Below are 20,930 nucleotides of genomic sequence, written 5' to 3' on the forward strand. Positions count from 1 at the left end.
AGGAGAAGGATGGCAAAAAGAACACAAGACAACGCATCAGGCAACAAAGATCCTTGGAGAATAAACCCATCTCAATGTCGCCGTAACATCAGTCCTTCTCAATCCAGAATCTCCTCATGACTCGATCAGCATAGTCCTCATCCATCCCCCAATTCTCAACAGCATCCTCGATTCCATCCTCCATACGCTCGATGTACTCCTCTCGAGGCACATCCTCCTCCACCCTCATCTCATCAACGTACACCAAGGCTCTCAGCGTCTCGTCTTCTTCCTTGTTTGCACTCGCCCACTTGACATCCACCTGGAACTTCTGATATGCCGATGGAACGCCCTCATATCTGTCGAGGCTCTCTTCGTCATCTGCCGGAACAAGGTACAGTAGCCCATATACACCCTCCTCGGGCTTCTGCTTCTCCTTGCCTTTGCCCTTTGTGCTCGGCTGGCGGTTGTCTTCAGCTTCTGGCGTTTCATCGTTGTCTGAATCGATAGGGAGCTGCACGACGTTGGCATAGCCGCGTTCGTTGATGATCCATCTCCAGCCCTTGAGATATGCGAGGCCAACGGGTGTGGAGTATGGGCAGCGCCTACGCATCTGCTTAGTCGAGAGGTTTGATCCGTATGCAAAGTAGAGAACCTCTGAGAGATTCTCCTGCATGAGCGTCATGGTGCTGTCCTGCGAAGGTTGGCTATCGCCCTGAGAGCTCATGGTCGCTCTGGTCGTTGGTTGGCTTATATAGCCTCTAAGCCAGTGTTAGTCGAGACTGAGCATGCATATCCGTAGTCCATCGTCCAACAGTTTTCAACATACTGATCATAAAAGTGACTATTCGGCGTAGACTCAGAAAATCAGCGTGAGCTTCCGAGATGTCGGCGTGAACTTGTGTCGTCCTCGACTTTCTTGTATGATGAATGGTAGATGACCGAATCGCCTCTGGGCGGCCTGACGCATCGAGGCAAATGGGACTTTCGAGTGACCGTTGTGGGTTGTGAACAGGCAGCAAGGCGCTTCAAGCCTCCGCCTCGCACCATCTACTACCAAGAAAACATATGCATTTCGAGTTCACAACAAGAATCCGAGCGAGCAAATGAAATCACGTCCGTGAAAATTGGAACTTTGGTACAATCCCTTGTCTTTGTCTTTGTCTTTGTCATAATCCTTGGGCTGTCTTGTCTCTTGGAATTCTTAGTCTCTTTTGACTCATATTACTACTACTTAGGTACGTTCATCTTCTCATCTACCAAACTCCTTGTCCCATGTCTAAAGAGAAAATGCTACCTTTCATCCCAATCCTGATGCAATCCTCTAGTTCAGGTAAATTAAATCAGAGCGAACGTGGTATCGCAAATCATTCATCACGCATACGCCGCACAGGCATCATCTTCTTTGCAAGTTAAAACACATTCTGCTTCTCTCAGGCCTTGTTTGAGATTACCACTCCACGCCTACTCATGATTTGAGTAAATCCTCCAAATCCAACCCATCAATAAATAGCCTTGCAGCTTCCGTATCCCGTCAATAGCAACGTTGAGCACTTCGTAATTCGTTCAGCTTTGGACCCCCATGGAGCCTGATAACCCGCCCGTATTACAATTAGGTGATTGGGATCAGGAAGGGGCTGAGTATCAGCTGGTCCGCGCTAGGTCGTAGGTTGTGGTCAATTTCAAAGGTTTGCGCAAGGAACTCTTTGGCTGCCTCGCTCGCATGTTCAGGGATTGTAGGAGCCGCCTTTCCGCCCCCAATCTTGAAGATAGCCTGGAGCTGACTGCAGTCGGGGAAAGGGTGACTACCAGTCATCATCTCCACCACCAAGCACCCAAGCGACCAGATATCTGCTTTGCGAGTATACGATGTTTGCTTCACAACTTCAGGCGCCATCCAGAAAACGGATCCTTGCAGTGAAGGGCGGTGCTTATTGTTGTTGGCGCCGTTTAGAATGTTGGAGGCCTCCAGCTTCTTTGAAATACCGAAATCAGAAATCTTGATGGTTCCCTTGTTGTCCACCAGGATGTTGGCTCCCTTGATGTCGCGATGGATAATGTCCCGGTTGTGTAGGTATGAAAGGCCAGTCAGAATTTGTCGAACAAAACTGCGAACCAGCGGCTCTGGGAGCGCACCGTACGAGTTGAGTATCGTCTGAACTGATCCACCAGGCACATACTCGAGGAAAATGTTGAGATAATCAGCTGAGGAACTGCAACCAAGATATTGCACAATATTAGGATGTCGAAGATCGCGAAGAAGGCTTATTTCTCGCTTGAGTGCTTCGATCATGCCCTTCTTGCGTGTGTCGCCCTGGCTGTTGGCTCCAGGAGCAGGTGTCTCGACCTGCTTCACAGCGAGAAGCTCACCAGTAACAGCATGGAGAGCCAGGTACACACTGCCGAATGAACCTTGGCCGATAAGCGCACCCTTCATCCATTTGTCGTCGCCCCAGGACTCTCCAGCCAGGAAGCTTTGTAGCTCCTCGTCTACGTCGTCGCCATCATTGGTCAATGCCTGGCGAAGCTCCTGGAATGATCCGGAGCCCGTTGAGTTGTCACCATCATAGTAGCTTGTGGCCGTGGTGTTGCCCTCAGGGTCAGTGACACTCAAAGCAGCCGAGTCAGAGCCACTCTCAGTAAAAGAGACATAAGACTTGCGGTTGGGCTCGAGAGAAGATTCCTCTTGAAGGGTGTCAAGCACCGATGATGTTACTGAATCCCGGTTGTAGGCATTCTGAGGAACACGAATGTGGGAATCCCGAGACTTCACCTTGGCAAGCTGAGAATTGGCATTAAGCCAAGAATCAGCAATGGTTGGGATAGGAGGCGCATCCTGAATGCTGGAGGCAAAGCTGAGGTTGCTAGCAACGCTGAGCCGGCTGTTGACCTTGCTCAAGCGAGTTGACCGTCGCATGGAGAGTCGGGCTGTGCGGTCAATGTCTTCTCTGGTGTGGTCAGGGAAGTACGAGGTAAGATCAGAAGCAATCAGCTCGCTGGGAGGTCGAAGACCTCCAAACTGTCGCAGGGCTCCGACACGTCGAGCCGGCCGCGATTCAATCTCTGATGGGGGGCGCTCCAGATCCTTGGCTGCGTTGTGTAGATTTCGCTCCCGGTCCTGGTAAGATATTGGCGACAATGGGGACTGCAGCTGATCGTTCCATTTCTCCCCAAGCATCTTCTGAACCTTCAGTTGACTTCGCTTGTCCACTGTTTCCAGAGCTCGGGCGTGCTTCTGTTGCTCTTCTTCCATGGCAATGGCAGCAGCGCGCTGCAGTTCCGCCTCCCCTGGTTCGCCTGCTGGAACCCTCCGTAATATCAGTCGATTTCGTTCCGGTCGTCGTTGGTCCTTGATAATGCGCCAAAGTTCCGTATCGCCCAGTCGTCGGCACTGGCCTGGATCAGGATCGATGCCAGCCAAAACCCAGAAACAGTAGTTCCTTTCGTGGTCCTCACGCAGAGCGAACTTTCGAAGAGTCACCCGCATCACCTCCTCGCAAGTACTACACGCGGAAATCTTGACAACCTTCGTAACGCCGCCAGTCGATATAACGCGGATAACTTCTTGACCCTGTGGTAAGGCAGCCATCAGTGAACCGTCCATACTGGAGTTATTCCTGGTATGGGTCGTTACCAGACGGTTTGCCGGAAGATCCGGGTTGGTAATCACAATCCTTTGGCCTTGAGCATTTACAGGGCTTGTGACATATGTCTTCCCTCGGGCCCTTAGGTTCCGCAGATCGGTACCAGGGAGAGGGGAGTTTGGTCTTGAGGAATTCATGCCATTATCCAAAGCACCGTGTAAATCCATTTGCCTTGAAAACCGCTTGTTGGAAGAAGATGTCGGAACACCTCGAGATGTGTGCATTCTTGGCGAGTCATGGGGTGCAGTGATGTGAATATCGAGTCCGCCAAATGAATCCTAGACACGAACGGTCAGTCTGAGAGCCCAGCAACTATAGCCATCGCCGATATAGCCTACCCGATTCCGCTTCTTCTCGTTGGCGTATGCCCTAGTTCTCAGCTTTTTGATGCTAAGGAAAAGGCGGACGCGATCGCCGACCTTCTCAACACCCATTTCTTTAAGCACATCTTTATCCATTTCCAGGAGATTCTCGCCGTTGATGTGATTTTTTCGGAAGATCTTTTCATACTCGCCGCACTTTACAGATCGCAGGTATTCGCAGACCTGCTCTTCGTCCCAGTTCTTGACGGATTCGGCGGGGTCGCTTTCGTTGAATTCGGATTCTGTCGGGCTGCCGTAAGCACCTGAAGAGGGCATCGTGGGAGCTCTTCTGGGCGGGGCCATTGTGGGCTGAGAAGGAACAGGAGTGAGAGACGAAGCACCCAAGCCGGCCGGAAACGACGCTTTTGAAGCTAGCATGGCCATGGTGAATGCGAAGCCAACAGTGTTTGCAAGTGGTGTGATTCAAGTTATTGTTCGTCGTCAAATGGCGGCGCCTGAGACACCGAAACGAGGTGGGATACCCAGACCCAGCTGAGTCGATCGATGGTCGCTCACCCGATGGTGATTGGAGTATGTGCGAAGTGGCGGAGGATGGGAGACAGAGCCAGTGGAAGCTCTATTCTGTATTATTAGTAACGCGGAGCCAAACAAGTAGAAACTGCGATCAACGCGAAGCACTTCATAAAGAAATGAAGAAGAGTATAGAGAGATCCAGGTCCAGATCCACCAAAGCTGAAGCTGAGCTTTTGGTGGTGAGGTGAGGTTTGGAGGAGAAAGAGTGACGATGGGCGGACAATGGTGAGGTGGAATACAAATTATTAGCCAAAGAGGCCAGGTCTGAGGGGGAATGGGACGGTTTGGCAGCTCGGGTGCAGGGGAATGGAGAATGAGCAGGGGACTGGCGGTGGTTGCGGCGAAGGTACCACCAAGACAGCGGGTACTTTGAGCTAGAACATTTTAGTGCGCATTCGTAGTGCCTATCAGCAGCACCAGCCAGGTATCTGCAAGACCTGCAGGTACCTTCTAGACGGTGAAGTGGTGCTTCATTAGCCTGGTTCAGGTTTTGGGGGGGGGGGGGGTCTTGGCCAGCTCTGAAGCGTCAGATGTGGCCCCTGTAGGCTAATAATCACGCTGTGATGGATGGAAGGCTCACGAATCAATAGACGCCGGATGGTTGGATGAGCTACTGACTCGCTAATGTGAAGGACCTGAAGAGTTGCCCGACACCATGCTACAGGGAGCAATTGTTAATGCTAGATGGCCCGAGAGTCGGGTAAAACTCCACCATGAAGAACAACAGAGGTCAACACGAAGCGATCCCCGGAATCAGACCAGATGGAAGGGATAATGGAATGGGCGATCTGATCGCGCGGCGTCGTTACAGAGTTCCAGAGGGGAAAAGGGCTCCACATGCCACGCTGATCGTGACGAAAAGACAAGGGCAGAGCCGCCGCTCAAGTCTCGTGTGCATAGAATATGGAATTCTGGTCGCCTTCATGCACAAGAGATGAGGCTAGGGCTTTTGCTGACAATGGATGAGCGCGAGCGAGTTTCAAGTATGTTCTACAGTCTCCGCCCACGAAACATGTCGTGCCAGTCTTCCAAAGATAGACCGTCTGGACGGACGATATTAGCGCCATGACGAGAACCATCACAACTTGAAACTGAAGCACAAAGACGGACAGCGACAGATATTGTGTCTTTGAGTGTAACTCATCGTCACCAAATACACAACCTCCAACTTGGCTTGCTGATTCGTGGAGTGTCGGAGCATGAAACAAAGTGAGCCTAGACCCTGGCAGCTGGGATCGAGGCGCCTGTACATTGTCTTGATAGGTCGGTTGCTGGTCCTTGGTGAAACAGACCGTGTTTCGACCGGGGCCACTCGGATGACGCCGTCCGAGTTAAAAGAGCGCATTTCTCTCCGCTGTCCAGTTGTTTTCTTGCTGATTGTGTAGTTTGATACAGGGAAATAAAAACAACGTGTTGCTAATATTCCCCAATGGGTTCGAGAAACAACTCGTGGAATGAAAAAATGTCCGTGAACGAGCTATTGAATTATAGCGGTTGATTGAGTTGAAACGGGTGACTTACTTGTTCCCATCTTGCATAAAGAAAGGTAAGGTAGCCGTAACTTAATTGCTTACCACGTGCTTACCGACCTCTCATAGGAATGGAGGCCGTCAGGCCATATCCACATTCGCATTCACTTCCCACGTCTAATCACATAACAAGTTATCAGTGGTCGGGAACTTCTAGTTTCGGCATCATTCATTTGTTTGTTCCCCGTTATCTTTGAACAGTCCTTCGTGTTATCCGGGGTATGCACATTGCACATGTATAACTTGTGACTTTTAATTCTTATATCCATCCATTACAGTAATCACATTGCTTCAGTTAATACCACTCATTGGACGCCTTACCCCCTGATGGAAATCTACGCTTCGGAGTACATAGCACGGTCGTCAAAGGAGCTTTGTCATCGTAACTGGCCTCGTAATCCGTGCCTGCTTTCTACGCTTGGACTCTCTGTTGATCGGAAAGTGGGCGATCTGATATCAATACCCACGCACTGCTGAGAGCTTTGTCCTATACGTGCCAACAATATGATGGGGGTATCTCAAAGTATGAGTCTTCAGGAGTCAATGCGACGTATAGGGACCAAGGTTATAAGGAGGTTGTCAAGGATTATCAGGCGCACATGGACATCAATTGTCACCCGGCCCTACGATCCGATCGATTTGTTTGCAATGCCTGTATGTATCATGCTATCAGTATCATCCCGCCTGTTTACCTCCCTGCGGGTACTATGCACAAGCATCAATGATATAGTTAGCCTTAATAGCCAGCATATCATCATCTCCCTCATATCACCTTCGGCATATCCATCTTCACCAGCATTGTTCGAACATTGAAGGGGGTCCTTCAATATACGGTGCATTTGCAGTTGGACAAAACGGTCAATGCATAGATCCAAGGGAGGCAAGAAAATTTAAGCCTTGTATCCTAAAAAATAAAAAGACTAAGGTAAATTTAATAAGAGTTAGGTTAGTTTGGTATAACTTAGTAGGGCCTTAGATTAAGTATTCTTGGTATCTTAATTAGAGGTACGTAGTCTTTCATCTGTTGGACTGGTAATCAACGAGAAGAATAACAATAAGCTATTGCCTGTCGATTCTATAACCCCTGAAGGCTGAACTATTTACTCTCAAATATATCTAACTGTTCTAATACGCTCGATAAAGAAAGTCATGGGGAAAGATAAACCTTGTTCCAGTAATGTAATATCGATTTAGACTATCAAGGGGAGGCAGAACGACTTGAGACCTCTTTTCTAAATGACAAAAATACTCATTTAAACTTAGATTTGACTTAGGAGACCTTTAGACTACTTATTTTTGGCATCCAAGCTTAGGGTTAGAAGTTTTCTTGCTCCCTGAGGACTATGCAGCAGGCCCAGGGCAGATCTTCGAAGATTATTCTACCGAGGCCCACAGTCTTCGAGTGATGTTGCCCCTAACGGGCGGTGGTCTTTCTGCAGCCAGTACTTCATCCATCCCTTCATACATATCAACATCTTCAGGATTTCTAACCCACCCATCTCCCCGATGATACAGTCGGTGGCCAAAGTAGATGAGCAGAAACGCAGGGATGCCGATGTAAGCCGTGAAAAAATCACCCACTGACCATTGTAAAGAAAAGAAGACAGTGAATCCGTTGATGAGTAAAAGAATGATGGAGACAATGACTCCGAAGTACATGCCCCACGGCTGGAGGCGGGAGCGATATGGGGACTCCAACTTATGGTGAGTGATGGCTTTGCGGTATCTCACATAAATTATACCACAGCAGATCCAACTAATATAGCCGGAGGTATTGGTGAGATTGATTAGCCAGTTGAAGACCGTCAGGCTACTATTTGACAGGCTGAGGTATGCTAGGCATCCGAGGGAGGCAGTGATCAATACTGCATAATATGGAAGGCCATATCTATTACATCTCTTGAATATTGCAGGTGCATTTCCGGCCTTTGCAAGTGAATAAAGATTCCGAGAGGCAGAGTAGAGGAATGCGTTCGCAGCCGTGATCGCTGAAAGGAGGATAAGTGCATTGACGATGCTATCCAGGACAGGGATGCTGGCGTTCTTGATGGCAATAATGAAAGGTGAGCGCGCAGTCCCAGGTGCTGCAAGTCGGGGGTCATTTGATGCGCAGATTACACCAATTCCGAGGACGGAGGGCATGAAAAGAACGATCAGGCGCCAAATGTATCGTCGAGCGGCTCGGGGGAGGTTATAGCGTGGCGATTGCATCTCGCCCGCTGTCACGATGAGTTGTTCAGGAGCCAAGACGAATGCGAAGGATGCTAGAACAAAAGACTGAAGTAGTGCAACGAGTCGTCCGGCATCGCCCTCCACGATATAAGTGTTCACTGGACCGGGGTCTTTCCAGTATCGAAAGTAGATAGCATCTTGATCAGGGCCTCCCCCGAAAAACAGCACAATGGAGAGAAAGATGAGGCCTAAGATGAGGAGAACTTTCATGCCTGCGCTCCAAAACTCGCACTCTCCAAAGACTCTGACCGGGAAGAGGTTCACAATGACGATGACAACATATATGATGGTGATCCACACGGCGCCATTAACCGCAGTGCCCCAATAGTTGATGAGAAGTGTAGAAGCGACGAGTTCATAGGGGATCAAGATGCCAAGTGAGTACCAGTAGAGATATCCCATTGCAAAGCCCATGCTGCGAGACACATATTTGTGTCCGTAGTAGGCCATAGTGCCTCCCGGAACAGGGAGATAAGTTGCAATCTCGGCGATTCCAGTGACGATGCAGTAGACGAGTATAGACAAAACTCCATACGAAATCAGAAGGAACAGAGGACCGCCAATGCGAAGAACCTGGGCGGTTCCTAGGAACAGTGAAGTTCCAATGGCACCTCCTATGGCTATCATCTGAGAGTGCCGAGGCTTGAAGCCACGGTGTGTATCTTCGTTTCTTTCGGGATCGGAGCTACCATTTCGAATGGTTTCAACTTCGCCAAGATGACTTGGGGACTTTTCTTGCTCATCCCTGGCTTTGAGAGGATGGGGCCCCGGACCCGGGAGGATAGACTCTGACATGGCTGGAATGAATATCGATGCACCAACGAGACAAGGTCGAATAGAGATTTAAGAAGAGAACAAGAGTGTTTTGCAAGATATGGAAAAGGTAACCTTCTTGCTCATTTTATATTAAGCAAGAACGCCCATACCACTACCTACCACACAAGTCGCCCCAAGCGACCATGGCATGGAAGGAGGGTACCTTGACCAATAGGAAGTCACGATGCACTAATAAAACTACTGAGGTAGGTATCTTCATGAATAACATAGGCCAAGTCGATAGCGAGAGGTGTCCCTCATCTTGGTTTGACACGACTACCAGCAACATGGAAGTCTTCACTTACACGGCTATCAATTTACCTATCGCCGGTATATGGAGGCTTGCAGCGCGGGGAAGTGCGGAGAAACCTTGTCTATCAGTAGTGGATAGTCTGGGCCTTTCCACGCCGTTGGCGCCGCTATTAAGCTCACCCGGCGCCAACGGCGGGATTTCATGAGGGGGCTTCATGATAGTTAAGTTCGGGACTGGTTCGGAGGCTGATACTAAGTCGCCTAAAGTATCCTAGATATCAAGTAGGGCGGAAAGAGAGTTGATGATATGACGAATATATCTAGCAAACCTAGCTCTCAAAGATTCAGATCTGGCATCTAGCAACAGACCGTAAATCTCAACTATCCAAGATGGCTCACCCTTTTGTCTCCAACTCAAACATTCTCCATCGCTCATTCGCTGATCAACCTGAAAGAGTCGTTTCTGCCTCAGGTGTATCTCTCTTTCTCGAGTCTGGCCGTGAAATCCTTGATGCTTCAGCCGGACCAGCCGTATCATGTCTCGGCTTTGGACGTCCAGAGATTGCTGAAGTGGTCGCGAACCAGATGAACCAGCTTCCTTATCTCTACTCTGGCGCACGTTTCACTTGCGATGTAACCGAGGAGCTTGCGTCGATGCTTCTGCAAGGGCAACCCGGTGGCCTGTCCAAGGCCATATTCGTCAACTCTGGAAGCGAAGCCACTGATGCTGCTATCAAGCTCGCAACACAATACTGGCACGAGCGAGGAATGCCCCAGAAGCACCATGTCATCGCAAGAAAACAGAGCTATCATGGAAACACGGTTGGAGCACTCTGTGTTTCTGGCCACAAATCTCGAAGGGCCATGTACCGCCACTGGCTCTCTCATAATGTAAGCTTCGTTGACCCCTGCTTCGCTTATAGGCTGAAGGGAAACGAATCCGACGAAGATTATGTCAAGCGTCTGGCAGATCAACTTGAGGCAGAGATTCTCCGTATTGGACCGGAGAACGTTTCTGCATTTGTGGCTGAGACTGTCAGTGGAACTACTCTAGGTTGCCTTCCTGCTGTACCTGGATACTTCGTGGCTGTCCGAGAGATTTGCGACAAACATGATGTCCTCTTGATCTTAGATGAAGTGAGTTACTATTGATTGTACCGATAACCATATTTGCTAATACATCTTAGATTATGTGCGGTATGGGGAAAACCGGCACTATGCATGCTTGGGAGCAGGAGGGCATTTCAGGGCCTGATATTCAGATGATAGGCAAAGCTCTTGGTGGAGGTTTTGTTCCCCTATCTGGCGTGTTGCTTCGCAATAAGATTTTCGACGCCCTCGCGGACGGATCTCGGGGATTAGCCCATGGACACACATTTCAGGTGAGCTTTATATGACAAGAAGTTGACTTGGAACTGGCTGACTTTCTCAACAGGCTCATCCAGTGGCTTGCGCTGCAGCCCTTGAGGCTCAGCGCATCATTCGTGATGAAGATATTCTCACCAACGTCCAAGAAATGGGTAAAGTCTTGGAGAGGCTCCTGAGAACAAATCTTGGACATATGCAATTTGTCGGCGATATCCGTGGGCGTGGTCTTTTTTGGGCTGTTGAGTTCGTTCAAGATCGTCGCACCAAAACACCCTTCCCGGCAAATATGAGACTGTGCCACCAGATCGTGGACAAGGCGCTTGATCTGGGCTTGAATATTTTGGGAAACCTGGGTGAAACTGGGGATATCCATGTTGATCATGTCATAATGTCTCCCCCATATGTGGTAACTGAGTCTGAATTGGGGCGGATGGTTGGTATTCTACGGGAATCTATTCAGACTGTGATGTCTGAGGTTATTGATATTCAAGGAGCGCGACTCTAATCATGCTTCAAAATAGATAGTTCATTAGTTGCAGTAAAAGTTCATTAAAATCCAACCCGATGTCCATTCAGGTATTGTAAATGGCTATCAGTCTGCCTAAGCTCTATGGTCCCTAGCCTTTTGATAAAAGAGATTGGTGCGGCCCATGGCTATAGCCACCAAGATAGCTAACAACTTCAATCAATTTTGCAGCATTACAACATCTTCCCTTGTGCCTGCTCCTTTCTGACTCGTCGTTTATTCGATATCTGCACTAACAAGCTCGGCCAACGATCTACCCCAGGATTAGGTTCCCCGCATAACCCCACGTTGCAATCTTCAGATTAGCCTCTCCCGCCCATAGCGCCGTGCATGAGTGTCGTTGATTACGGGATGTGGCCTGAAACTTTCAATCTTCAATCTTCCTCTCTAATTCTCTTCCTTCATATCACCGCCCATAGCGCTCTTGGTCATTTCAAAGCTTACTCGGGCTCCTGAGTAGAATCGGATCAAGATTTTGAGTCCCATGAACGAATCACTTAGAACCACACCTTCGGCTTCAACTCGGAGAGTTGGCTACACTCGACAGAAGCGTGGATGTCTAACATGTCGTCAACGGTATGTCAAGGTTCTCATGCATCATTTAGGTCGCTATGCTAATCAATCCCAGAAAGAAGAAATGTGATCAGCTTTACCCTATCTGCAGTCACTGTTTGCGTCTCAACCTAGTATGCAAGCGTGAGCCTCCACGCTCAGTGCTACCGTCACCTGGGGCGGCAACGGGAGGGTCTGAAGTGACCGAGACAAGAGCTGTGAGAACCCCGAGCATAGACCAGCAAATCAAAGAGGTCACGCAACTATGCCAACCTCTTGGACTATCGCTGGAACCTGGTGACGCCAACTCGAAAAATCTTGTGGGAAGCAGACGAGTGATGCTGCGTTACTACACGGTGACACTTGCGTTTCTACTGACCACGAATCTCGAAAACAACTGTTTCCTCTCCGGTATGTGCACCGATCACTAGATAACTTCATCAGCTTACCCGCAAAGTTATCCTTCCCATGGCGTTCGAATGCCCTGCCCTGATGTATGCCGTCTCAGCATGGGCTTCTTCCCACTTAGCATTACGTGACGAGAAGTTCAGAGCGGATTCGCTAAGGCACCGTGGACATGCTTTGGCTCAGCTTCAAAAGTCAATGAAGCAGAGTGAGCTATCAACTGAGATGTGCCTCGCTGTGACCATGGTCCTCTGTTCTATGGAGTCAATATCCGAGGCTACCGATGCCTGGTATCCTCACTTGACAGGCGCAGCTGCTGCATTAGCTTGGCAGTCAGAGGGTTCTCTCGCGGTGGTGGATCCGAAGCAAGCTGTTCAGGCTACCTTTGAGGGGAGGTGGCTTCTCCGCAATTTCGCCTATCACGATATCATGATGAGTGTCTCGATGGATTGTCGTCCATTAGTAAGGGGGTTCTACTGGGCCTCAGAGGATGACACACTTGCAGATCCCTATTTTGGATTTGCGTCGCGGATACTCTATCTCATCTCCGAGACTAGCATTCTGAATGCCGACTTCGCAGAAGCAAAATTGGGATCACAGACCCGCGGTTATAGTTTTGCTGAACGTTCACAAAAGATAGAAAGTGAACTCCAGAGTTGGGTTTGCCCTTCAGGCCACGATGATTCACCGCTAGCGTTGCTTGGTGAAGCCTATCGCAACGCGGCGCTCATTCATCTATACCGAACCCTTGCTCGCTACATTAACAGCTATTCTGACATTTTGAAAGCGAAGCTGAAGGCTTGTGTAGAGTCGATATGTAAGCTTAGCAGACAAGTGTCAGAGGGTTGCCTCGTGGAGTGCACCCTCCTCTTCCCCCTGTTCATGGCAGGAGGAGAAGCCCACGAGACAAGTGAGATAGAAATTATTAGAGAGAAGCTTGGCGAGATGATCAAGTGGCGGAAATTCCGAAACGTTGAAGCTTGTCTTGATGTTCTTGATGAAGTATGGCGGCGAAGAATGGATGGATCAAGGAGGGAAGACCAAGATAAGGTGGACTGGCTAGATGTGGTGAAGCAACGGGGCTGGAAGCTTTCCATTTCTTAATTGCGAAGTTCCGAATACCGAGAAAAAGCTTCTTCTTCCCATTGAATACAAGTTAATTCCTGGAAAGTATGTCAGCGACATACGACCTTCATTCAATTAAGCTCCACCCCCGATCTGGGGCCGCCGTTGGCGCCAGAGTTTGCGCCATGCGGCTTAACGACATGCACTCCTATCACCTCACTACTGCTGCATTAGACTTTAAATGTAAGATACATAACCGTGAATATGTTGATCGCCCGGTGGTAAAAGATTATAAAACACCAGCTTGTGTCTAAGCTCCTCACACCAACACAAACTAACTCTCCCTTCTCATACCCGAAGAAATCTTATCAATCACCAAGATGGCTACTACAACGCAAACCGTCACTATGATATCAAATACCTCGAAGCAAGAAGAGCTCAAAGAACGTGCGGATCAAGCCGCTGTTCCATATCGAGGTCCCCGTCTTCCCGCTGTTCCTGACGACCTTGTCGTTCCAGGAATCTTCGACTTTGAATGCGACGAGCGCCTCTGGGTCCCGCAAGCACCAGAGGTTTGGTTCCGACCTCTTCTTCTCTCTGTTTCTGGCGGCTACTTTGTCAACATTCTTCGAGTCCGAAGATCTGGTATCCTCTCGCGCCATCGCCACGCTGGTTGCGTGCACGCAACAGTTCTCAAGGGCCGCTGGCATTATCTAGAACATCCGTGGTGGGCGACAGAGGGCGGTTATGCCTTTGAACCTCCTGGAGATATTCATACTCTCGAGGTTCCGGAGGATGTGAAGGAGATGGTGACCATGTTTCATGTCACGGGGGCTTATATCTATATTGACCCTGATGGCAATCCTGTTGGCGTGGAAGATGTTTTCAGCAAGTTGGACAAGGCACGAAAGCACTATGAAGCTGTTGGACTCGGGGCAAGCTTCGCAGATCAATTTGTGAGATGAACGAAGAGTTGAGCAATAGGAGAATAATTTTACATACGAACTGTTCTATTCGATTATGACTGAGCCAAGGTTTTATTGTGGCCTGTGTTGCAATATCAGCCTGCTGCATGGTCTAAATCGATAGCATATTACTGGAATGAGGTTGAACTTTCCTCGTGCCTTTCTTTATTAAGCGCATTCAAATAGTCAGATCTAATATGTTTAAGAGTAAATTATTTGGTTTCGGAGGTTATAGAATCGATAATAAAAGTAATAGTTGATAATTATTCTTTTTCTTAATTACTAAATTAATAGAAGAAAGACCTTTAACCTCTAAATTAATCTAAGAGCCTACTAAGTTATATTAAAATTACCTTTAAGTCTTATGTAATTCACTCAAGTCTTTTCCTTACTTAGGATACAAGTCTATGTGTTTGTGTAAGCCAGCATATAAACTATTATGTATTTCACTTTCTTACCCTAGGTCAAGTCAATCCAATCAACCGTCTTTTAAAAGAAGAGCTCATAGGAGACATTTCAAATACTTACAACTATAAATCAAGCCTTTCATATGTATCGCCCTTCCCTATTTAAGATTAAAGTCTTAAGCTTTCTGCCATTCTCTAAGGTAGTCTCAATTGTAAGGTGAATAGAGGCAGCGATGTCGGCTTTTGCCCTAGTATAATACAATTATGGACGTTGTAAGAAAAGAAAACGCCATGACTTAACCTTTTCGCTCCTTTATTTTCTCACCTCCATGGTAATATCGGCTTCTGATCTTTATATAAGTTTCATACCAGGCAGGATCTCATTTCACAGAAACTTCATTGCTTTATTCTCCTACCATAGCCAAAACCAACCTTTCCTGTTAAACCGATCTCGCAGTGGCCAGTTGAACCCCGCATGAACCAAGTGGCTCACTATCTCAAACCCGGTATTTGCCCGCCTAAAAACTGTTAGTGCTGTACTACCCTGCAACTTTTCATCACACAACTGGGAGGGAATTCATTCCTCCCCCACGATCACGACATTATCACGACATCGCCAACGCCTTCTTTGGTGTTCAATTGGGTCAAAGCTGGAGTCGAAGACACCCACAGACGAGAAAAGACGGAATAGCCTGTGAGAAGTTTCGTCACTGAGCCAATTGACTGCATCTCATCCCAATTCTCACAGCTTGGTGACAGCCTCATTCTCAAGCAAGACATTGCAACACAACATTCCTAGAGACCTAACCATTCTTGGTATACGAATAACCCTAAGACTCGGGGCTGAAAGCGTAGTCACGCTGCACCAGAATTCCGTTTGACGTCGCATCAAAAATCTCAGTCGATCCGGTGACACCGATCATAACCAAGGCATCATGGCCAGCCAACACAAACCTGTTGTCAGCTTCCTCGGCCCAGTGGCCTCATACACCCATCAGGTAAAGCCTATCCTATAGCTGTCCCCCATAACGACGACCGCATGACACTAGCCTTGACTGACCTGGCTCCATAGGCTGTCCGTCAGGCCTTTTCTGAGTCAACATGGGAATTCTCCCCTGCAGTTACTATCGATGGTACGTTTTAGTCAATACATCGCAGTCGGGATGTCCGTACTGATTTTCCTGGCAAAGACGTATTTGACCAGGTCCAAAGTGGCCAGGTGCAAGCTGGTGTTGTGCCGTTTGAGAACTCCACCAATGGTTCTGTGAGCTTCACCTTGGACAACCTGGCTGACAGAACGAACCATTATCCGGATATCACTGTCGATGGCGAGACATACGTGGACGTTCACCATTGCCTTGTTGGTCACAAGAGCCCTGTGCCAGCTGTCGAAGACATTGCTGAAGGATCCGGTACTTGCACCCCGACAGCCACTGACCCGTCACCTTCAAAACCACGGTCCAGGCCCCTGGCAAGCCTCAAGCACATTCAACGCTTATATTCGCACCCCCAAGCATTTGGCCAATGTACCGCTTTCATCTCCACCTATCTCAAGGGTGTCGAGATTTTCGAGGTCAGCTCAACCAGCAAGGCAGCTGAAATTGTCAGTAAGGACACGACGGGTACCTGGGCCGCCATCTCAAGCGAGCTCGCCGCTAAACTTCATGGTCTCGATTTTCTGGGAAAATCGATTGAGGACAGAGAGGATAACACGACTCGTTTCTTCGTGATTGGTAAAAATGCTGCAGGCCCGAAGGACCTTGAAAAAACTGAAAAGGCTGTTGCTGAGAAGGGGAGCAAGTCGCTTGTCTCTTTCACAGTACCTCACACATCACCTGGCGCTTTGGCGGATGTGCTGAGCTGTTTCCGAACATTCGACATCAACTTGACCAGCATCAACACTCTACCAAGCCTCGTAAAACCCTTCCAGTACATATTCTTCATTGAATTTGAAGGTCACAAGTATGTCGATCCTGAGGGCCGGGTCAACGGTGCGCTGGAAAAAATCAGTCGTGTGGCCGAGAGTTGGAGGTGGCTTGGAAGCTGGGAGAGATACATATAACTTTACCAAAAGCAACAAACGAATTATTCACCAATTCCATGATACACATGCATTCACTTTGACGACTAGCAGCACCTCTTGCATACACGCGATGCAAGAGGCAGCATGACGAGTCGCGACGAACTCCCCGCGGAAACAGAACAATAGCTTTAGAAGCTTTGGGGAACTCCCCGTGAGCCCAGTGGGGCTGATTGCGTGCTCTCTAATGTCGCCCTGACAGGTCTTTCTTTAGCAGGGCCTGGGCGCATTGAAGATCACACTGTATTTTCTGTACTGCCATCGGGCCGTCCCACGTCAAAGACAAAAGCTTTGTAAACGGAATATCGGTCGCTTATCAACGTCTCACATTTACATTAGGTACCTTATGTATACCATCACCGCGATGCCTTCTTGTGCAGGGTGACACCCATGAAAAAGAGACGTATCCCCCACTACCCGGGATACGCGAACATGTTTGCCAATGTTGAGTTTACGCTATTAAATCCGTTTCAGGCACTTGCAGGACACAACTCACAGCAACGGAAAAAGACATGCGTTTTTTGAGATTCATAGGATTGGCCTGGATCAGGCTTGACCCAGCCGCGTGGGGCAAGTCGGAGGAATTGACCTTTCGGAAAGCTTTGCAAGGTCACTAAGGGCAGGGATTAAAAAAACGAAGGGCCCGATAAAGCCTTGGGGGGACTGTGGGATGGGCTCAAAAAGCATCAATGAGGAGCGAGAAAACTCGGATACTTGAGAGATATCTCGTCTTAGTTGCCCCAGCGGAGACCACTATCGACCAACATGACGTACACGCCGCATGCGCAACACTCAAAGGGAGACCACTAAGGGTCGTTCATGGGCCACACGCCCAGGTTCAAGGTGGGAGGATCTAACCGGGTTAGTAATAGCCTACGGACCATCGCTTCAACAATTACCATCGGGCGATGGTCCGGAAGCTCTCCAGCAAACTCTGTGAGTACTCAGGTACTGTGCGCTGGGCGTCTCGAATACCTTTTAATGGCTTGATCTGCTGTTTCGTGTCCTTGGAGGTTTACTCTTCTTCTCATCCTTTCTGCTCTTCCTCCAGCTTAATGTTGCAGCGACAACACTTATCTGCTATATCTCCCTTTTCCTCTTGGTTCTTTCTCCCAAAATGGCGCTCCGCCCTATCTTTACTGCCACGCACCCACGTGCATGCTCTACGGCCTTTGAGCGGGTATGTTGAGCCCCCGAAACCCCAAGATCATGCCGTCTTCCCAGTGTTGACATTGTCATGATTGCGCTCCCTGCCATGATGCTAACTCTGGTTATTTGACAGGTCTTCATGGCCCGCCGCGATATCCTAGAGAGCGTTCACGAACCTTTTGGAGATGCCTTCTACTATGGTCCTGAGATCCTCAGTGATCGTTTCAGAAACGACACTGCCACTCGCGAGCAGAGTGGTTTCTCGCAAAAGACCTACAAAGACGTCCTCAACGAGGTCATGGATGCGGGCAAAGATGTTAGTATAACCTCCCCTCCATTCTCCTCATGGTTCATGCGATCGTCCGAACTCCCCGAACTCCCCGTCACTCCCCCGCCTTCTCGAATGAGGGGAACTGCAAGCCAAACAAGAGACATGTGCCACGGCCAAGTTTTTTATCTGCAGCATACGCTTGATTGACACATGATGGTCATGAATATGCAATCAATGTTACATGTCGTATCCTTATCGTCCTTTCGCCATTGGCGGGAACCGCGCCATGAGAGAGACTCATCAATTGATGCAATGTACTAACACCTCCTCCCAGGGCAAGCGAATCTTCATCAAGGACATGGCCTACTACCTCATGGCCCCAGACAACAAGCCTACCAAGGTTGCGCCGTCTCTGGGCGAGGAAGAGCCCGGCAACCCAACTGTTTTGCCACTAGAGGTCCTGAAGCAATTCCAATTCACCTTCCTCATCCGCCACCCTCGCCGAGCTATCCCCTCATACTACCGTTGCACGGTGCCGCCTCTGGATGAAGTCACTGGTTTTTATGACTTCATGCCCAATGAGGCCGGTTATAAGGAGCTCGTGCGTTTCTTTGATTTCCTGATCAAGGAGAACATCGTCGATAAGGACAACCTCGTTGTCATCGACGCTGATGATCTTCTCGATAACCCCGAGAAGACCATCCGTCTCTACTGCGAGAAGACAGGTATTGACTTCAAGCCCGAGATGCTCGAGTGGAATGACGAAGATTGCAACTATGCGACCATTGCCTTCCAGAAATGGAATGGCTGGCACAACGATGCTATCAAGAGCTCGGCTCTGAGGCCCCGTACTCATCACCAGGTACGTTAAAACGATTTCTTATAATCGCACCCTCCCCACTATCCCTCCACCTGTTGGTCTGCAACAACATCCACTGTTCGTTCGCGCTTCTTGTGGTAGGGTGAAAAAAAGGCTGACATTGCTAACTAAAGAAGACGATGACCACCGAGTCAGAAGATAAGGAATGGACCGCCAAGTATGGTCCTGAGGCGCAAAAGGTTATCCGCAAGACGGTCGAGGACAACGTAGCTGATTACGAGTACCTGAAGCAGTTTGCGCTACCTATCTAAATTAAATTAGCTATGTGCTCGCTCTGCTTTTTCAGGGGTTGCTCTTTTTCCCTCTACGGTTTGGACCTGTTCTGGCGTTTCCGCCCTATATCAGATTGGACTTTTGCACCTGGTGACAAACCGGGGTAATGAATGATTTATGAGTGTTTGGATTTAGTTGATGGTACAGCTATTATCGTACAGCGACTTTGGCACCACGCCACCTGATGAATATATACATGCTCCTTCATCTACAAACGTTTGCCAACTGTCTGAGGAATGTCCTTTTTAAGTCTCCAGACACTCGATGACACACCTTTCCATGTGGTCCAATCCGATGGAGTCCAAAATACACATTTTATACAATGGAGGTAGAACACGTATAATAATGACTGAGGTAGGAGGGCCTGGATGTTCGTGGAAGACTCAATCTCCAACCCAACCACCTTCTATGCCATCTCCTGAGGCTTTTAGTTCATTTCAATCTTCTCTTTGAGTTCTTCATTCAGCCACTGGCTCCGGTGCCTTCTCCTCCTTCTTCTCGGGCTCGTTCGAAATGTAGCTCGGCTTTTCGAACAGACCATGTGTAACATTTCCAGACCACTTCTGGGCGTACTCCCTGTCCTGGTCGTTCGCCCAGTTTACCTTGACATCCAAGAGCTTCTTCTCAGCACCCTCGGCATCTTCTGATAGAACGATTTTGTTGCCGCGGCCAGCGCCGCCCAGAACAGACGCTATGTCGGCAATGGAGTTTGGCTTCTGGGCGTTGAGAGCAACGCCGCGCTCCTCTCTGGTTCGGATGGGGCGATGATCCATGTTGCCCTTCTCCTGCTGCTTGGCCACTCGCTTGCGATCGGCTTCACTGAACTCTTCGGGGTTCTTATATCGAAAGTCGTCGTCCCATGCTACCTCGTGCAGGTGCTTCAACTCGCGCAATTTTTGGAAGACAGACCGACCGATGGAGCCTTGGCCGGCGGGGAAGGAGATGTGCGCGAAGGGAGACCAGTAGTCTTTTCGAAGTTTGGCGGGTTTTGTCTTTTTACCATTGAATGGGAGTTGCTTAAGATCGTGGAAACCCTACGACATCAAGTTAGCACATCTATGCAGCTTATAAGAGACTTTATATAATTGAACTCACGTTTAGCGTCTTATCAAAGCTGTAAATAATTTGGTTCGTTCTTCTGTGACCAAATACCCAGATATCCTCCCCATGTCCCTCAGGTGGAGGAAATCCTCTGCCGTCCTTCTTCTTGCCGAAATGGCCGTATCGCACCCATATCCGTACGTAGCTGGGCAATTGGCCCAGTCGAGATGTCGGTGCCGTGTTCATGGTCGCCCACTGTGAAGTTGAGATGACCTTGATACTGGAGACTGATTGGAAAAAATGCCAGTATCGCCGGTTCAATCACGGACGAGCGTATGGTCACGTGAGGTTGGAATAAAAAGTTGGTCGATTTGTATTTTGGGGCTGTTTTGATCTACAATCATCTTAACTTATCAGTTAAATTATCAAACCTGACTGTTATCGTCCATCGTTTGTGTCTAGGCTCTGTGGTATCAAAGGCCCTCACACAATTGAAATTTTTGTCTTTCTGGCAGTTTCACCTGGAAGTTGGCAACTGCAACTATCCAACGGTCTCGGCTACCCTTTACGGAAAAGCATAAGCAGATCAGACTGACAACA

General features: G+C 48.8%; 9 protein-coding genes across 11 annotated transcripts; 5 read left to right on the plus strand and 4 right to left on the minus strand.

Annotated features, from left to right (window-relative positions):
* Positions 1-79: 79 nt before the first annotated feature.
* Positions 80-706, minus strand: FOIG_05194 (uncharacterized protein; the record flags this gene model as incomplete). The annotated part of the gene is made up of 1 exon (XM_031203693.1): positions 80-706. One exon carries the CDS (start codon positions 704-706, stop codon positions 89-91), a length of 618 nt encoding a protein of 205 aa, XP_031067272.1. The 3' UTR covers positions 80-88.
* Positions 707-742: 36 nt separating this feature from the next.
* On the minus strand, positions 743-4,798 carry FOIG_05195 (STE/STE11 protein kinase). 2 transcript variants are annotated; one of them, XM_031203695.1, is made up of 3 exons: positions 3,962-4,798; positions 3,614-3,901; positions 743-3,550 (listed from the first exon to the last, which is right to left on the minus strand). In XM_031203695.1, the coding sequence occupies exons 1-3, from the start codon at positions 4,367-4,369 to the stop codon at positions 1,592-1,594; spliced, it is 2,655 nt and encodes an 884-aa protein (XP_031067274.1). In that variant the 5' UTR covers positions 4,370-4,798; the 3' UTR covers positions 743-1,591. The 2 variants fall into 2 exon arrangements, with proteins under 2 accessions (XP_031067274.1, XP_031067273.1); XM_031203694.1 differs by having other exon boundaries at positions 743-3,901.
* Positions 4,799-7,422: 2,624 nt separating this feature from the next.
* Positions 7,423-9,075, minus strand: FOIG_05196 (AAT family amino acid transporter; the record flags this gene model as incomplete). Its single annotated transcript, XM_031203696.1, has 1 exon — positions 7,423-9,075. One exon carries the CDS (start codon positions 9,073-9,075, stop codon positions 7,423-7,425), a length of 1,653 nt encoding a protein of 550 aa, XP_031067275.1.
* A 663-nt stretch (positions 9,076-9,738) lies between these two features.
* Positions 9,739-11,221, plus strand: FOIG_05197 (uncharacterized protein; the record flags this gene model as incomplete). The annotated part of the gene is made up of 3 exons (XM_031203697.1): positions 9,739-10,485; positions 10,536-10,730; positions 10,784-11,221. 3 exons carry the CDS (start codon positions 9,739-9,741, stop codon positions 11,219-11,221), a joined length of 1,380 nt encoding a protein of 459 aa, XP_031067276.1.
* Positions 11,222-11,581: 360 nt separating this feature from the next.
* FOIG_05198 (uncharacterized protein) lies at positions 11,582-13,415 on the plus strand. 2 transcript variants are annotated; one of them, XM_031203698.1, is made up of 3 exons: positions 11,582-11,818; positions 11,871-12,205; positions 12,252-13,415. In XM_031203698.1, the coding sequence occupies exons 1-3, from the start codon at positions 11,727-11,729 to the stop codon at positions 13,301-13,303; spliced, it is 1,479 nt and encodes a 492-aa protein (XP_031067277.1). In that variant the 5' UTR covers positions 11,582-11,726; the 3' UTR covers positions 13,304-13,415. The 2 variants fall into 2 exon arrangements, with proteins under 2 accessions (XP_031067277.1, XP_031067278.1); XM_031203699.1 differs by having other exon boundaries at positions 11,871-13,415.
* An 85-nt stretch (positions 13,416-13,500) lies between these two features.
* FOIG_05199 (uncharacterized protein) lies at positions 13,501-14,229 on the plus strand (the record flags this gene model as incomplete). Its single annotated transcript, XM_031203700.1, has 1 exon — positions 13,501-14,229. The coding sequence occupies exon 1, from the start codon at positions 13,645-13,647 to the stop codon at positions 14,227-14,229; it is 585 nt and encodes a 194-aa protein (XP_031067279.1). The 5' UTR covers positions 13,501-13,644.
* Positions 14,230-15,571: 1,342 nt separating this feature from the next.
* Positions 15,572-16,698, plus strand: FOIG_05200 (uncharacterized protein; the record flags this gene model as incomplete). The annotated part of the gene is made up of 3 exons (XM_031203701.1): positions 15,572-15,634; positions 15,709-15,769; positions 15,827-16,698. The coding sequence occupies 3 exons, from the start codon at positions 15,572-15,574 to the stop codon at positions 16,696-16,698; spliced, it is 996 nt and encodes a 331-aa protein (XP_031067280.1).
* Positions 16,699-17,833: 1,135 nt separating this feature from the next.
* Positions 17,834-19,267, plus strand: FOIG_05201 (uncharacterized protein; the record flags this gene model as incomplete). Its single annotated transcript, XM_031203702.1, has 4 exons — positions 17,834-17,896; positions 17,999-18,181; positions 18,471-18,998; positions 19,133-19,267. The coding sequence occupies 4 exons, from the start codon at positions 17,834-17,836 to the stop codon at positions 19,265-19,267; spliced, it is 909 nt and encodes a 302-aa protein (XP_031067281.1).
* Positions 19,128-20,906, minus strand: FOIG_05202 (uncharacterized protein). The gene is made up of 2 exons (XM_031203703.1): positions 20,385-20,906; positions 19,128-20,323 (listed from the first exon to the last, which is right to left on the minus strand). Exons 1-2 carry the CDS (start codon positions 20,574-20,576, stop codon positions 19,748-19,750), a joined length of 768 nt encoding a protein of 255 aa, XP_031067282.1. The 5' UTR covers positions 20,577-20,906; the 3' UTR covers positions 19,128-19,747.
* Positions 20,907-20,930: the final 24 nt, after the last annotated feature.

Source organism: Fusarium odoratissimum (genome assembly GCF_000260195.1).
Source record: "Fusarium odoratissimum NRRL 54006 unplaced genomic scaffold supercont1.6, whole genome shotgun sequence".
NCBI lineage: Eukaryota > Fungi > Ascomycota > Sordariomycetes > Hypocreales > Nectriaceae > Fusarium > Fusarium odoratissimum.